At 36.6% G+C, this 15,617-nt stretch overlaps 4 protein-coding genes across 5 annotated transcripts; 2 read left to right on the top strand and 2 right to left on the bottom strand.

Annotated features, from left to right (window-relative positions):
- Positions 1 to 295: 295 nt before the first annotated feature.
- Positions 296 to 2,456, bottom strand: LOC145230079 (collagen alpha-6(VI) chain-like). Its single transcript, XM_080095456.1, has 8 exons — positions 2,386 to 2,456; positions 2,023 to 2,118; positions 1,796 to 1,907; positions 1,488 to 1,682; positions 1,321 to 1,426; positions 973 to 1,130; positions 597 to 766; positions 296 to 492 (listed from the first exon to the last, which is right to left on the bottom strand). The coding sequence occupies exons 2-8, from the start codon at positions 2,026 to 2,028 to the stop codon at positions 316 to 318; spliced, it is 924 nt and encodes a 307-aa protein (XP_079951582.1). The 5' UTR covers positions 2,029 to 2,118; positions 2,386 to 2,456; the 3' UTR covers positions 296 to 315.
- Positions 2,457 to 3,315: 859 nt separating this feature from the next.
- Positions 3,316 to 4,425, top strand: LOC145229500 (uncharacterized). Its single transcript, XM_080094851.1, has 5 exons — positions 3,316 to 3,368; positions 3,563 to 3,648; positions 3,938 to 4,033; positions 4,152 to 4,253; positions 4,368 to 4,425. Exons 1-5 carry the CDS (start codon positions 3,317 to 3,319, stop codon positions 4,416 to 4,418), a joined length of 387 nt encoding a protein of 128 aa, XP_079950977.1. The 5' UTR covers position 3,316; the 3' UTR covers positions 4,419 to 4,425.
- LOC145229626 (uncharacterized) lies at positions 4,371 to 6,954 on the top strand. The gene is made up of 6 exons (XM_080094968.1): positions 4,371 to 4,562; positions 4,624 to 4,729; positions 4,947 to 5,104; positions 5,428 to 5,597; positions 5,702 to 5,929; positions 6,856 to 6,954. Exons 2-6 carry the CDS (start codon positions 4,656 to 4,658, stop codon positions 6,952 to 6,954), a joined length of 729 nt encoding a protein of 242 aa, XP_079951094.1. The 5' UTR covers positions 4,371 to 4,562; positions 4,624 to 4,655.
- Positions 6,955 to 7,474: 520 nt separating this feature from the next.
- On the bottom strand, positions 7,475 to 11,247 carry LOC145230603 (uncharacterized). 2 transcript variants are annotated; one of them, XM_080096074.1, is made up of 9 exons: positions 11,114 to 11,247; positions 10,855 to 10,961; positions 10,446 to 10,541; positions 9,733 to 9,844; positions 9,431 to 9,625; positions 9,262 to 9,367; positions 8,910 to 9,067; positions 8,078 to 8,247; positions 7,475 to 7,710 (listed from the first exon to the last, which is right to left on the bottom strand). In XM_080096074.1, the coding sequence occupies exons 1-9, from the start codon at positions 11,166 to 11,168 to the stop codon at positions 7,543 to 7,545; spliced, it is 1,167 nt and encodes a 388-aa protein (XP_079952200.1). In that variant the 5' UTR covers positions 11,169 to 11,247; the 3' UTR covers positions 7,475 to 7,542. The 2 variants fall into 2 exon arrangements, with proteins under 2 accessions (XP_079952200.1, XP_079952202.1); XM_080096076.1 differs by having other exon boundaries at positions 7,476 to 7,710; positions 10,876 to 10,961; positions 11,114 to 11,246.
- Between the last annotated feature and the right edge of the window lie 4,370 nt (positions 11,248 to 15,617).

A 15,617-nucleotide genomic window follows, 5' to 3' on the forward strand; every position in this document is an offset into this window, starting at 1 on the left:
AGTCATTAACATACAATTCCAAAAACGCAGTTCTTAACGATTCTTTTTTTCGGAAACTGGTCCATTTCTCATTTGAACAAAGCAAAAAATATTATCGCGTACTTTCGTTTCAAACTCTGTTAAACAAGCTTTTCAACTCCGGCTTTGCACCAATAAAAAACATCGAAATTTTAAATCTTTGCTCATTATCTTCGTTTCTAAAACAACAAAACAATTTTACCACTCAATGAAACACCCCGTGTTTAAAAAATAACGAATTACTTTTGTTCCACTTTTGTTATGTTGTTTATTTGCCGAAACGATAATTTTCCAAGTTTATTGATACCGACATATATCATTGCACACGTATGTTTGTACAAGGTCGGAGCTTGAAATGGATCTAGAAGGTCCCAAATCAGTAATAAACACTCGCTCCTCGTCTCCAGCAATCTCTAGAAGTTGGGTCATGTTAAATTCCTTTGTGTTAGTATCCCCGACGAATCGAGCAAAGGTCTAGAAACGTACAGGAAAAAATAAAAACCCATGCAAAATTCTTATGTTTAGCTTTGAATTTTTTCTCAAGTAAGCCACTTGCAACAAAGAAATGTAGGGCTTACCAAAACCCCTAAGTCTCGCAAGGCCTGCGCGGTTTCTAACACTTCATCATCAGATTGGGCGTCGCTTGTAACGATAACAACATCGAGATGGTGTTTACGAAGTCGTATGTCCGTATTAAAAACGCTGAGAGCGTAGTTAAGCGCGGCACCGATGTTAACCAGACCATCTTCTGAAAAAAAAACAGAGTCGTTCCACAAAAACCTTATCCAATAAAACTTTACATATGCGTCAGTGGGTATGAGAGCATGTATATTTTTTAAAGCTATACTCAAAGAGGCGGTTGGGCCAACAATCTAAAAAAATACAGGTTGATGTTATGGAAAGATAATTTTCCTAACTTATATATTGTACATGGACGTATTTATCCGTCTTTACCAGTTTGTGCAAATTTTTGCCCCTTAACAAGTTCGAAAAAGTACGAGCTGTTGATGTTAATATTTGTGTCTTCGAATGTAATTGCATCCTCAAGATGAACTCTGCCGCTAAAAGGAATGCGTGCTATCCTCATCGAATCCAATCCCATGTGGTACGTCCTACATGTGGTTTTTAAGTTTAGATGAACTATCGCTAGCAGTAGCTAAGCTTATAAGTGCAATTGTTATTGTTTTAGCAGAGTGTTTGAAAAAACTAATTGCTCAAAAAAACAGAGATAATTATTTTTTCTAATTAGTAAAAATTTAAGGCAGTTATACATTGCCATGTAAAACCTTGTTGTATTCTCACCCGATTGAAGATTTTGCGAGTTTATTAGTCATCGTTTGCCATGTTTCCGCATCACTTGTATGTACCATGACCATGTAGTCGATTGGAACGTATGGTGGACAGGGCCCTAAACAAAAATGTCAAAGTTTGTAAAATATTTACCTAAAAAAATAGTTGCTTTCACTTACTTGCGCAGCACTGCTTTGGTTGACTCCACTGTCTGTTACGAAGACATCGAGATATCCCAGCTTCTGGTGTGGGTTGAATCGAGAATCCATCGCTGGTGCAAGTAAACTCACAAACTGAACCAGGATTGTTGCCATCACTGCATTTCACTTCACCATTGGAGAAAGCAGTCGATACTGGTGGGCATTGTGCATTGGCTGAAAAATGGATTTGGTTTGGCATTTAGCTACGTTTTTGTAACAAAACAAATAATTATTTCGTGATTTTCTAGAATATTATAGAATTGTCAATGGCTTGTAGTAAATATCACCTGCACACATGTTGTTTTCGTTGCACATGGTGGTTTCACAGCAGCAAGTACAAAGAGAAGAGGTACGGTCACTATTGCATTGCTGCTGATGAGCCCGACCATCAAGAAAGTTCTATGGAAACCAACAATCAAATAATTGTCTTTCTAGCTTGAAGTAACACTTTCTCTATTAACATACTAACAGTGATATTTGAAGAACAGTTTTGAAAGTTTACGTTCTAACATACCTGCATTTCGCCGGATTTACAAGCAGTCCTCTGTTTGCACCCTTTCCATAATAAATTTTCCGAGTCTATGCGTCTTACTACGGTCGAACAAATGTCCTAGAAAAGAATTTCACTTCAAATTAAATTTAGTAGTACTAAGACGCGTTGTCGTGACTTTTTGGAGAATTGCAGTCACAGTTTTTGTTTACTGGACTTAATTTCAGTTTAGTTGAATTTGTTCCGAAAGTGACTCGAGTATCATTGTTTCAATGGACTAACATAGTCTCATAAAATAACTGCAGTTTTACCAAATGTTTTTTTTTCTAAAATTAAATTAACTTACTTGTAGTAAATCGTTAAAAAATCTGTCTAAAACTGAAATACCTGTGATCCAATGCATTTTACCGCCTGGCCAAACAATTTACATTCCTCCAAACTTGTTGCTTGGTCACATTGCCAACATTGTAAACCTATGGAATTAAAAAAAAAACAAAAATTATCAAAAATGTTCGCTTTGTTCGCCTTGAGAAGACTGACGATCTCAATTGCCGTAACCACTATTTTTAGTCCTATAGGACTACATTTGCGTCATGCACTAAAACCTTCCTTAGCAACTAATTTGCGTTTTTTTTACATTTTGAAATATTGTTTGTGTTATATCTTGTGAGACTTGCAAAATTCCAACAAAAACTAAAATTGCTGTGCAAGTTTTCATATTTTCCTCCCTTTTCACAGTTTCAGAGTAAAGAGTTATTTTCTATTACCATGGCCGCACTCTACATATATTTTATATACACCGCTGATGTTAGAATGCCCTTCGGCAAGGTGAGTAGGTCTAGTAATAGGTTTTTGTTTGTTGTCATGAACTACATTTCTATATAGTTGTAACCAATCTCGGCACGAGGCATTTGCCAACTTGGCAATGCAGAATTGCCTCCAGGGAATTATTCATTTATACTTTAAAGTGTAAACCAGACGCCAAACATATCAATCACATTGAATTTATTATTGTCGATAATATCTGCAAAGTATTGAAACGCATGTTGTCAGGTATGTGTTGTTTTTAGGTCTAAAAATGAAAAAAAATAACTGATTAAAAAAATAATAATAATCATAAATTTTTCGTGCCGTGATTCGTGCCGTGATTGGTTACAACTATATAGAAATGTAGCATATGAAAATAAATAAAAACATAACACTATACCTACTGACCTTGCCCAAGGGCCTTCCAACGCCAGCGGTTAAATATATGACATATGCGGACTGTGGTGATGGTGATAGTAAATACTCTGATACTTTAAACAGGGAGAAAAATATGACTTGCACAGCAATTTTAGTTTTTGTTGGAATTTTGCAAGTCTCACAAGGTATAACACAAACAATATTTTACAATGTAAAACAGTGCAAATTTAAGTTGCTAGGGAAGGTTTTAGTGCATGACGCAAATGTAGTCCTAAAAATAGTGGTTACGGCAATTGAGATTGTTGGTCTACATTTTTCTTCTCAAGGCGAACAAACCGTGCAATTTTTGTTTAATTTTAGTTTATTTCTTATTCCATAGGTTTACAATGCTGGCAATGTGACCAAGCAACAAGTTTGGAGGAATGTAAACTGACTGGCCAGGCGGTAAAATGCATTGGGTCACAGGTATTTCAGTTTTAGACAGATTTTTTATTTACCACATAATTTAATCTCAGAAAAGAAACATTTAGTGAAACTGCAGTTAGTTGATGATACTATGTTGGTCCGTTAAAACAACGGTTTACTCGATTCACTTCCCGAGCAAAATCAACTAAACTTGAATTAAGTCCAGTAAAAAAAAATGGACTTTAGTTTTCCAAAAAGTCATTGCAGCACTGACATTATTACAGCAACAGTACATTAACCACGCGTTTTAGTACGACTAAATTTAATTTGAAGTGAAATTCTTTTCCAGGACATTTGTTCGACCGTCGTAAGACGCAAAGACTCGGAAAATATAATATGGAAAGGTTGCAAACAGAGGACAGCTTGTAAATCTGATGAAATGCAGGTATGTTAAAACGTAAACATTTAAAACCGTTCTTTAAATATCACTGTTAGTATGTTTAGTGTTACCTCAAAGCTAGAAAATACATTATTTGATTGTTGGTTTCCATTGAACTTTCTAGATGGTCGGGCTCGTCAGCATCAATGTAACAATGACCGTAGCTCTTCTCTTTGCACTTGCTGCTGTGAAACCTCCATGTGCAACGAAAATAACATGTGTGCAGGTGATATTCACTCCAAATCATTGACAATCATATTCTATTCCAAAAAAAATCACGACAAAATCCTTTGTTTTGTTATGAAACGTAGCTAAATTCCAAACCAAATCCATTTTTCAGCCAATGCACAATGCCCACCAGTACCGACGGCTTTTTCCAATGGTGAAGTAAAATGCAGTAATTTCAACAATCCTGGTTCAGTTTGTGAGTTTACTTGTACCAGTGATGGATTCTCGATCCAACCCACACCACAAGCTGGGACATCTCGATGTCTTCGTAACGGACAGTGGAGTCAACCAAAGCAGTGTTGCGCAAGTTAGTAGACATATGAGTTGTTATAGTTCAATTTTTTAACAATATTGACGTTTTTGTTTAGGGCCCTGCCCACCATACATTCCAATCGACTACATGGTTATGGTACATGCAAGTGACGCCGAAATGTGGCAATCTATAACCAATAAAGTGGCAAAATCTTCAATCCGGTGAGAATACAACAATGTTATTACTATGTCTAACTGCCTTAAATTTTTGTTAATCAGAAAGAAAGAAAAATACACCTTGTTTTTTGAGCAATTGGTCTTTTCTTTTTAGAATAAGCTTAAACAGTAACAATTGCACGTATAGTTACTGCTAGCGATAGTTCATGAGTATAATTGTTTTTAGTATGACCAAAATACTAAATTAAATACTGCCATGCAGGACGTACAAGATGGGTTTGGACTCAATGAGAATGGCACGCATTCCTTTTAGCGGCAGAGTTTATCTTGAGGACTCAATTACATTCGAAGACACACATCTCGACATCAACAGCTCGTCCTTTTTCGAACTTGTTAAGGAGCAAAAATTTGCACAAACTGGTAAAGATGGATCTATACGTCGATTTATACTAAGTTAGGAAAATCATCTTTCCATAACATCAACCTGTGACAATTATTAGATTATTTGCCCAACCGTCTCTTTAAGGACAGCTTTCAAAAAAAGCTCTACAGGAAAAGAGTAAGTCAGTCTCACACTATTCCATGCAGCACAACAACAAAATTCTGCAGTGCAAATGAATAAGGGACAGTAGGTATTTTGGTACTCGCTGACTATAGGGATTTGAACAGGCTTTTATGGCCACTGACGCATATGTAAAGTTTCATTGGATGGGATTATTGTTGAACTAATCTGTATTTTTTAGAGAATGGTCAGGTTAACATCGGTGCCGCGCTTAAATACGCTCTCAGTGTTTTTAATGTGGACGTACGACATCGTAAACACCATCTCGATGTTGTTATCGTTACAAGCGACGCCCAATCGGATGATGAAGTGTTAGAAACTGCTCAAGCCTTGCGAGACTTGGGGGTTTTGGTAAGCCCTACATTCCCTTGTTATAAGTGGTTTGCTTGGAAAAAATTAGAAGCCAAACTTATGAATTTTGCATTGGTTTTTATTTTTTTCTGTACGTTTTCTAGACCTTTACTCGGTTCGTCGGGGATACCAACACGAAGGATTTTAACATGACCCAACTTCTGGAGATTGCCGGAGACGAGGAGCGAGTGTTTATTACAGACTTGGGACTGGATCCATTTCAAGCTCCGAACTTGTACAAACATACGTGTGCAATGATATATGTCGGTATCATTAAACTTGGAAAATTATCGTTTGGGCAAAATAAACAACATAAGAAGGGTGAAACAAAAGTGATTTGTTGTTGTTTTAAACTCGGGGTAGTCTTTATTGAGTGGTAAAAAATTATAAGAAGCAAAGGTTTTACATTTCGATGTTTTTCATCGTGTCAAAGCCTGAGGTGGAAGGCATGTTTAACAGAGTTTGAAAGGAAAGTACCGCTTTATATCATTACGCGATAATGAATTTCGCTTCGCTGCAATGAGAAATGGACTAGTTTACGAAAAAAAGAAAAGTTTAAAACTGCGTTAAAATTGTACAACAACCCAAAATGCTTGTTTACTTGTGGTGATTCTGCTTAATTAATTTGCCGCAAAGCTCAAAAGGTATGTGAATGACGAAATATAAAATTCGGATACATCATTCCTCTTACACTAATTATATGGTTCTCAAAATGCAATTAATAAAAAAGTTTGCTTCAATCTGTCGTAATTGTTTGGTTAGTTATGTTGGTATTTATCCTTATCAATTAAGGAGTTGGGAAACGGTTTTGCAAAAAATGGAGACCTACGTCATGCAATGTTGTGGTGCAAACTGTACATTTACATTTCTAAACGCAGATGCTGTTCCCATAAATGCAAAGAGTTTGTTAAGGTTTACAATGCTGGAAATGCGAGCAAGCCTCAAACTTCCGGGACTGTTTAAACTTTAGAAAAAGCGTAATATCCTGGAAAGCAGGTAATTTGAGACATATAAATAAGTCTTTTCATTTCTGCGACTTTTAGAGTGGTATTCTACTTTTCATATCCCATATCTGTTTGATTTTTTTAAGTCGAAAGAAAAATCGAAATATTATGTGGAAAGGTTGTTGTATGGCATGTAATGGTATGATGGTAACAAAATTAGTTTTTTGGAAAAATTTAATGCAGAAAGAAGTAGAATTTTACGATTTTGTTTTTCAAATATAAGTTCGATTAAACATGCTTTTACAACTTCATAGGGTGTCGACTTTTCCAACATCACTGCAATACTAATCGAAGCTCGTCATTCTGCACTTGTTGGAAAACGTAAATGTGCAACTGAAACACTTTACGCATAGGTGTCAACCACTGCTATTCGAATTGTATTCAATTTACTCGTTTAGAACGCAGGACGCTTCCGAGAACCAATGTCAAGGTGTTTTTTTACATTTCTGTTTGTGCATCGATGCACCGGACTACTTCTACAAGTTCCTGCCCAACAGACATTTTTTTCATGGGTTTCGAACGCAGAACACTCCCGGGGTGCGCCGGACTATTCGGCCAAGTTATCCCTAACCTCAACAATTTATCATCCTTGCGCCTACTGAAACAGGTTCTTTACGATATCTGAGATTAAGAACCACCACGCTAGTAGTTGACATACTCTAAGCCCAATGTATCGGGAATCGCTGAGTTAAATTGTGATCTCAAGTAATAACAATAATGCAGTGCTTCCCTTTAAACTCGGTCAGAAACACTTTTTACTTTTATAAGTATTTCTAGGTACAAACACCAAAGACACACATTCAAAACCGTTTCACATTATAACTTCGTTTGAAAACTGTAAAGCAGTTTTAACACGCAAACTCGCCTCAGTGAAAAAATAAATCAAATTATTTGTGTTCCTTCTGAGTTGTTTATTTTGCCCAAACGATAATTTTCCGAGTTTAATGATATCGACATATGTCATTGCACACGTATGTTTGTACAAGTTCAGAGCTCGAAATGGATCTAGAAGGTCCCAAATCAGTAATAAAAACTCGCTCCTCGTCTCCAGCAATCTCCAGAAGTTGGGTCATGTTAAATTCCTTATCCCCGACGAATCGAACAAACGTCTGGGAAGCGTGCAAGAACAAATAAATTACGTTTGTAAAACGCCTATTTTCAAAACTACGCTGGTAGGAAATTCGTCCTGAACCCCGTGCACTAAAATATTTTAGTTGCAAATCGTCATAAAAAATTGAAGCTTTAAGTAAACTTTAGTCAGTCAGCTCAGTAACCTATGCTTTAGTTGGGCAATGTTATAAGCTTCATGTCGACTCTGCCGCTACAATGGCTCCTCTGTTCCTATTCAAATGAATTAGATGTTATTGCCTAACAAATAACAATGACTGATTCAAGTTTACAAAACATTTAGTTTCGTAAATAAGTTATAGTTTTAAGTTTTTAAATAGACCACATAAAAAGAAAAAAAGAGCTTACCAAAACACCTAAGTCTCGTAGGGCTTGTGCAGTTTCTAACACTTCATCATCAGATTGGGCGTCGGTTGTAACAATGACAACATCGAGATGGTGTTTACGAAGTCGTACGTCCGCATCAAAAACGCTCAGAGCGTATTTAAGCGCGGCACCGATGTTAACCAGACCATCCTCTGAAAAACACAGGGTCAATGACGGAAATCTAATTGAATACCAGAGGTATCAGAGTTACACAAACATTGCTACTGTCTTTAGTTCATTCGCAGTGGTAGACCTGCAGTCTGTCATTGTGGTTGCATGGATTGGGAGGAGGCAAACTGTATTACATTCATATGGAGCTATTTTTTATTTTGTAAAAGCTGTATTATAATAAACGGTTGGGGCAACGATTTAGTATATCAGCACAATATTGTTTTTACTAGTGATGCACCGAACCCGCCTAAAAAGGTTCTGGCCGAAACCGAATATTTCGGCCGAATCAGACCGAAACCTAAAATCCCCGTTTTTTGGATGGTTTCAATTAAACCTTGTGTTGTTGATGCGAGTGAACTCAATTTTGACAAACTAAAATCACTTTCACACTGGGTAAACTTTGCTAAACATCTAATATTTTGCAGACAACGTGGCTGGTATTTCATAGATACAACAAATAGTTAATTAATGATGTTTCGTATGGGCGTAAATGAAATTTAAGGCCTTAATTCCATGCAATAAAAAAGTTCGGTTTCGGCCGAATTTTCAAAAAAGTTCGGGCCGAAACCGAAACATTGGAAAACAGCGAATTCGGCCGAAATGTTTCGGCCAACCGAAACTTCGGTGCATCACTAGTTTTTACCAGTTTTTGCAAACTTCTGCATCTTAACAAGTTCGAAAAGCGACGAGCTGTTGATGTCGAGAGGCGTGTCTTGAAACGTAATTGCATTCTCAAGGTGGACTTCGCCACTAAAAGGAATGCGTGCCAATCTCATTGAGTCCAAACCGGTGTTGTACGTCCTGCATATGTGATTTAAATTAGACGTAATTCGGTGTTACTGTGGCAACTTTATGCGCAATTGGGTACCGTTAATTAAAGTATAAAAACCCGATCAAACTACTTAAAGATGGATTATATGAACTATTTTTCATTCTGATTAATCTAAATTTAAAGCGGTTCTGCATTGCAAAACAAGACATCATTGCATTCTCACCCGATTGAAGATTTCGCGAGTTTATCAGTCATCATTTGCCACGTTGCCGCGTCACTTGCATGTACCATAACCATGTAGTCGATTGGAACGTATGGAGGACAGGGCCCTAAATATGAGTGTTAAACTTTGTTTACAAAATTGAACTAACAAAACAAATGCTTTCACTTACTTGCGCAGCACTGCTTTGGTTGACTCCACTGTCCGTTACGAAGACATCGAGATGTCCCAGCTTTTGGTGTGGGTTGAATCGAGAATCCATCACTGGTGCAAGTAAACTCACAAACTGAACCAGGATTGTTTGAATCACTGCATCTTACTTCACCATTAGAGAAGGCAGTCGGTACTGGTTGACATTGTGCATTGGCTGTAAAATGGAATTAGTTTGACATTTAGCTACGTTTTATGATAAAAAAGGATTCTGTGGTAATTTTTACTGGAATGGTATAGTCTATGATTTGTAGTGAATATCACCTGCACACATGTTGTTTTCGTTGCACATGGAGGTTTCACAACAGCAAGTGCAAAGAGAAGAGGGACGGTCATTGTTACATTGATGCTGACGAGAACGACGACCCAGAAAGTTCTATGAAAAACAACAATTAAAACAATTGTCTTTCTAGCTTTGAAGTAGCACACTAATTAGTGTTGGATTAGGCTCGGTTAACATACTGACAGTGGATATTTAAGAAATTGTTTTGCCAAATGAAAGCATTCACGTGTAAAAATCTCCTGCCAGGCTAGATTTATAAAGCCTGTGTGCCTCGCCATGTGGGAATGATCAGTGACCGGTTGATTCGGTATAATGCCTTCAATGGGTCATTGACGTACTATGTTTATTTCGGTGGGCCATGGTCGCTGGTCTGCATAGACGCTTCAGGGTCCCACTTAGAAAATCTAGTAACACCATGCCCCACGGCAGAGCGCTAAATTTAAAAAGGTGGCACAAAGATAAAACTTGATTTCTAATGTAAAGAATATAAAACTTACCTTCCAACCCTACCCCTCTTCAACCGTAAATTAATAATTGAGCGCTTTGCGCCACGAAAGTTAGCTAAATGTGGGTCTGCCGCGTTAGTAGCTCCACCATCCCACTTACGAATGTACGTTTTCCTTAGCCATTGTTAGTTACTGCATAACTTGTATGATACAGAGGTTGTTTATTGGCTCAAACATCAGTAAAATACCTGCTTTTCATCGGATTGACAAGCTGTCCTCTGTTTGCAACCTTTCCATATTAAATTTTCTGAGTCTCTGCGTCTCACTACGGTCGAACAAATGTCCTGTAGAATAGAGTTTCACTTCCCTTTAATTCAAGATTTAATAAAAAATGTCGTAAATGTATTATCAGTGTTAATAAAGTCGGTGCTGTAGAAGATTAAAGTTACAGGTTTTTATTTACCAGATTTAATTTTAGTTTAGTTGATTTTTGCACTGGAAGTGGTTTGAGTAAAATGCTTGTTTCAATCTACCTGTTAAGTTAATAGTTTTGGTCTGAAAGTTAAAGGAAGCATATTTTCATAAAATAACTGAAGTTTCGCTAAATGTGGCTGTTCCAAGATTAAGTCAATTTGAGTAACTCAATAACTACAATACCTTATAATACATTCGAAATACCTGGGAATCAATGCATTTTACCGCCTGGCCAATGAGTTTACAATCTTCCAAACTTGTTGCTTGGTCACATTGCCAGCATTGTAATCCTACAATGACAAATGAAACGAAATCTTTATGAATTACGCGAAGTATCTTAATTGCCGTAACCACTATCACTTTACTACATTTGCCTCATGTACTAAATTCTTCAACAGCAATGTAAATTTGCGCTTGGATTTTAATATCAAGTTTGTGTTACCTTGTGAAACTTGCAAAACTCCAACAAAAACAAAAATTGTAATGCAAGTTTTCATATTTTCGTCCCGATTTGTAGTTACAGAGTACAAAATTATTCTGCATTACCATGTCCCCCGCTGGCATATGTTATATGCTTGACCGTTGATGTTGTAAGGCCTCGAGGCAGGACCATCAAGTTGTTTTATGTTTTGAGATTTATGGTTTTAGACGTTGTGTATATAAATTGAGATACTTGACCGTTGATGTCGTAAGGCCTCTGGGCAGGACCAGCAAGTTGTTTTATGTTTTTATGTTTTATGGTTTTTCACGTTTTGTACATAAATCGAGTTATAATGTATCTCTGCCCAGGGATCTTTGGCAACGTGGCGATGCAGAATTGCCTTACAGAGATTATTAGTTTTTGGCGTTATGTACCAAGCGGTATAAATCTCACATGTTTTGACCTCAATACTTACGTTATTCAACCAATACTAACAATATTTAGATTGGACTTTGTTCGGCGCTGGTACAGGTTACTTGAATTATTGTGCGACTTTATTTGCTTGAAAAAATATGTAGGATAGTTTGTAGTCATCAATGACAAAATTATAGTATATATTTAACCTAACTTTTGAAAATGCATTTTCCAGTCAGAAATTTTCTTATGTTTTTCTCCGGCCAAGCAAAAAATTTCCCCCACGTATCCTTACGACATCTACCTTCTGCCATGTTTGTATAACACAAATCAACGTGAAAGATAAATCTGTGTTGTGCAGTGGTATGGGCCATACATACCAAAACCACACATGACACAAACATAAACGCCAGATATGACAGGTAGATCGCCAAATGCTCTGCCGTTTAACATATTTAACCGATACAGTTGGGTTTGTATAGTATGTCAAAACTTCGATTGTATATAATAAAACTGCTAGCAATACTCGGTTATAAATTATGTCTGGCAGTAACAGTTTATTAATTTGGGTTTGTCATTAATATAATCATTATCAGCACAAATAACCCGACCGTTTATTATGCTATCTTTGAAAATTGTCACAGATGTGTTGGCAGTGCATGAGCATAACTCGCAGCAGTTTTTTGGGTTTCAGTCGAGCGTGATCGTTTTGTGATAAAAAATGAGGTTGTCGCATGGTTTCTAATACGGTTTAAGAAAGTTCAAAAACGTGGGGCTTAGTGATGCAAAACCTTCTGGCCAATCAGCCACAAACCTCTAATTTTTTAAACAACGAATGACAATGTAAATTGTGACGTTGTCCAATCACATCGTGTTCTATTTGAGAAATCAAAAAGTCGCAATGCTAGGAGACAATCATTTGCGGTTATTGTACTTTCTGTAGAGGACGCTTAGAATACAGCAACTGCTAGCTAGAATTCGTAGAACTGTTCGTAAGGAAGTATTTGGCAAAAGAATGCACCGTGAGTGGTCTTGGTGACAACAGCTTTACTCCAGTAAGTGTATGTTTATTATTCATAAAGTAAATATAACTTTTTAAGCAATTTGTAAGTAAAGACAAGTGAGAATTAGTATTTAGATTCAGTTTAAGCCAAAACCGATACGTGGCAGCAAAAAGTCTGATTGACATCATGAAAGTCAATTATTGTTATGGTAAGTTTTTATTTTTCCTGTACAATTGTAATTTAACTCTTTGTCTGTATCTGTAGGTGAGATGAAAGGAAGCAAATTATCCAGCAGTGTCATAAAGTGAATTGGAAGATGCTGTTTATTGGGTGTTTCCTGGGCTGTTTATTTTGTACGTCGAACTTTTATTTGTCGAAGTGTGAGTACTGGCAATGGTGTAAACGTTATGCGCTAAAAATATATTGCAGAGAGACCATATTTGATGTATTGTGTTTGCTGGAGAAGTCAGTGGGATAAAAACGCAGTAAATTATAGCTGAACATAGTTAAAATGGTGAAAATTGTCAGGTAACCGAAAAAGGTCCAAAGAAAAAACGGAGAAAAGCTGGCAAAGGCTCGCAGATGAACCATACAAAAATTCTTATCTATGATTTATCTGTGGTCCGGCGTCAAGTTTCATGGCAAGTTAGGTAGATATAGGTTCCTGATATCATCGGCTCAGTATCAACTTTTCATCCTACTTTTTCCCCGGGTTTCCATTTCGGGGGAAAAGTCATGGATGGCTGGAGATAATTTTTCTGACTGGGTGGATGACTAATTCATGGCCTTTACCTTTTGATATTTTTGGGTTGATGGTATTAAAATCTGTGTCACAACAGCTTGATTTCCCAACGTTGCTTACCTATCCTAAACAAAAACCGTCGACAGCGTTAATCTTCATTCACACTTCTGCCCTGTCGTTACAAAAATAGAAACGAACATAAAAGGGTTGACCCTTTTAATTCTGAAAATTAAATTGTGGCATATTTAGGATCACATTTGATAAATAAGCTATTGCTGCCAGGCATAGTATCAAGTTAATAGAGCTCTTCTGGCAAATGTGTTTTTATTCCGACGTTTCGACGTCCTATACAGGTCGTCTTCACCAGGGTAAATAACACTGAATGTGACTAGAACAGTGTACGATAAACAAAGGGAAAAAAATGAAACGCAAGCACGTCACAACGCAACGAAAACACCGCGCGATAACGAATGATTGGGCTTCTATGTCTAAATCACATTTGATGTCTAAATGAGCCCAAAACAGAAACTACCATGAAAAAAAATTCACGCCTAAATTGTGTAATCATTCGGTTGTAACACCTCATTATCTATCATGCAATTTTTCGCAGTTATTATGGAATTTTTTTATTTACATATCCATCTGGTCACTAAGGATTCATTCGTGTCTCTATGAACACTGTAAAGCTAATTAAAACACAACTGTATTTTTGTACTCTCGACATACTGAATTTATCCGTAATATACTTACTATTACAAACCGTAATCATATATTCGCAGTTTTGGTTTGTTTTAGGCCTAATCCAGCAACAAAGTACGTTTATGTTCTTAAAGAAGTAAGTACCCCATTTTTCATTTTCTTGAAAAAGTCAGAATGTAAACTTACACCATTCCCAACGGTTTATAACCTATGATTTATTGTACGTCTCAATCTAAAAAGTAAAATTATCGGATATTAGTGGGTCTAAATTTTTCGCCATCATGTTCGTTAAAACAGCTTAAATCTAAGTTTTGATTAAATTTTAAACGTAACTATAGAACGATAATGGTGTATACCATACTTTCACGGAAGGTCAAATTATAAAAAATTGCTTCGACACAAATTATAGCTTGGCGTTTAAAACAACCGCAACAGTTTCTCAAACATGCCATTTGCAACAATTTGCTCTCTTTCCGGGTATGCCGTGGATATTTATCACAGCACGAACAAGCGTAGTTTTTAGTTCAGTCGATCAATCAGGATGCCGTGCTAGAATTTTAGCGTTGGTTTGATCATCTACCGATGAAGTGCGTCCAGCAAAGGAGTTGCGAGATTTTGGCGTTTTGGTTAGAAAGTTGACTTAATTTGCGTTTGGGAAAGAATGTAGCTTTCATTGGTTGTATGTTTATTAATAAAAAGCAGTTAGAAATTAGGTCAATTCGACGTGTGTTATTATGTGTTGTAGTTTAGGGTGTTTGTGAAACGAAAACGGATTGTACCCAGGGGCGCGCTACTTTTTTTCAACCACCACATTCGTCTTTCGTTTGTAATATTTTTGAGTTTTACACTTTCGCAAGATTCATACGGTCCAGCAGCAAAAGTCAGTGCAATACGAGCTTCTAGAGATTGCTGGAGCAAGAGATCGGATCACAATCACCCATCCAAGCGGGTCTTTTCAAAAGTCAAGAACAGGATTTATGCAGCAATATGTCTGCAACCACATATGCCAGTTTTATAAGACTTGGGGAAACTTCGGTTAAAACAACTTTATCGTACATTTTAACTGGGTACATTGTTGTTTTAGGTAAAAATTTGTTTCAAATGAAGGATTGTCTCTCACATTATTTATCTTAATCGGCAACATGTTAGGAACTATCCTTCTTTTGATTTACGCGATCGTCAATTATTGACTACTTTATGAAAGCCTATTTAGTGTAAAACATATGGGTGTGAAGGTGATTTTAAATCAAACCTATAAGTTTGGGTACATAGCTATTAGTTTCTAAACTTTTTTCTGGTATAAATTTGAAGGGCATATTCGCATTCTTGAAAGTTTGGTTGCTACATTGAAATGATTTTCGGTACAATAGATAACTTAGTGGTGATAAACGTTTGTTTATCACCTCAGCTTATTCTTCCAATATTTTTACAATTATGTTTCAAAGCACAGTTTTTGACTTTTTTACACATTATGCTAAGAAATGAAGCATAATTTCAGAAACACAGTTTAATACAAAGCAATTAAGCTTTTTCAACTTTGTGCGACCATTACTTGCTATCACCTGCAGGGCCTGATTGATGTAAGTTATGCGGCCTTTTTTTTAGAAAAAACGAACCGCGCTTTACATAACCTGGGGTGAAAAAAGTCAAAAATCATATCTAACAT

This window comes from Phallusia mammillata, chromosome 5 (assembly GCF_965637545.1).
Source record: "Phallusia mammillata chromosome 5, kaPhaMamm4.hap1.1, whole genome shotgun sequence".
Lineage (NCBI taxonomy): Eukaryota > Metazoa > Chordata > Ascidiacea > Phlebobranchia > Ascidiidae > Phallusia > Phallusia mammillata.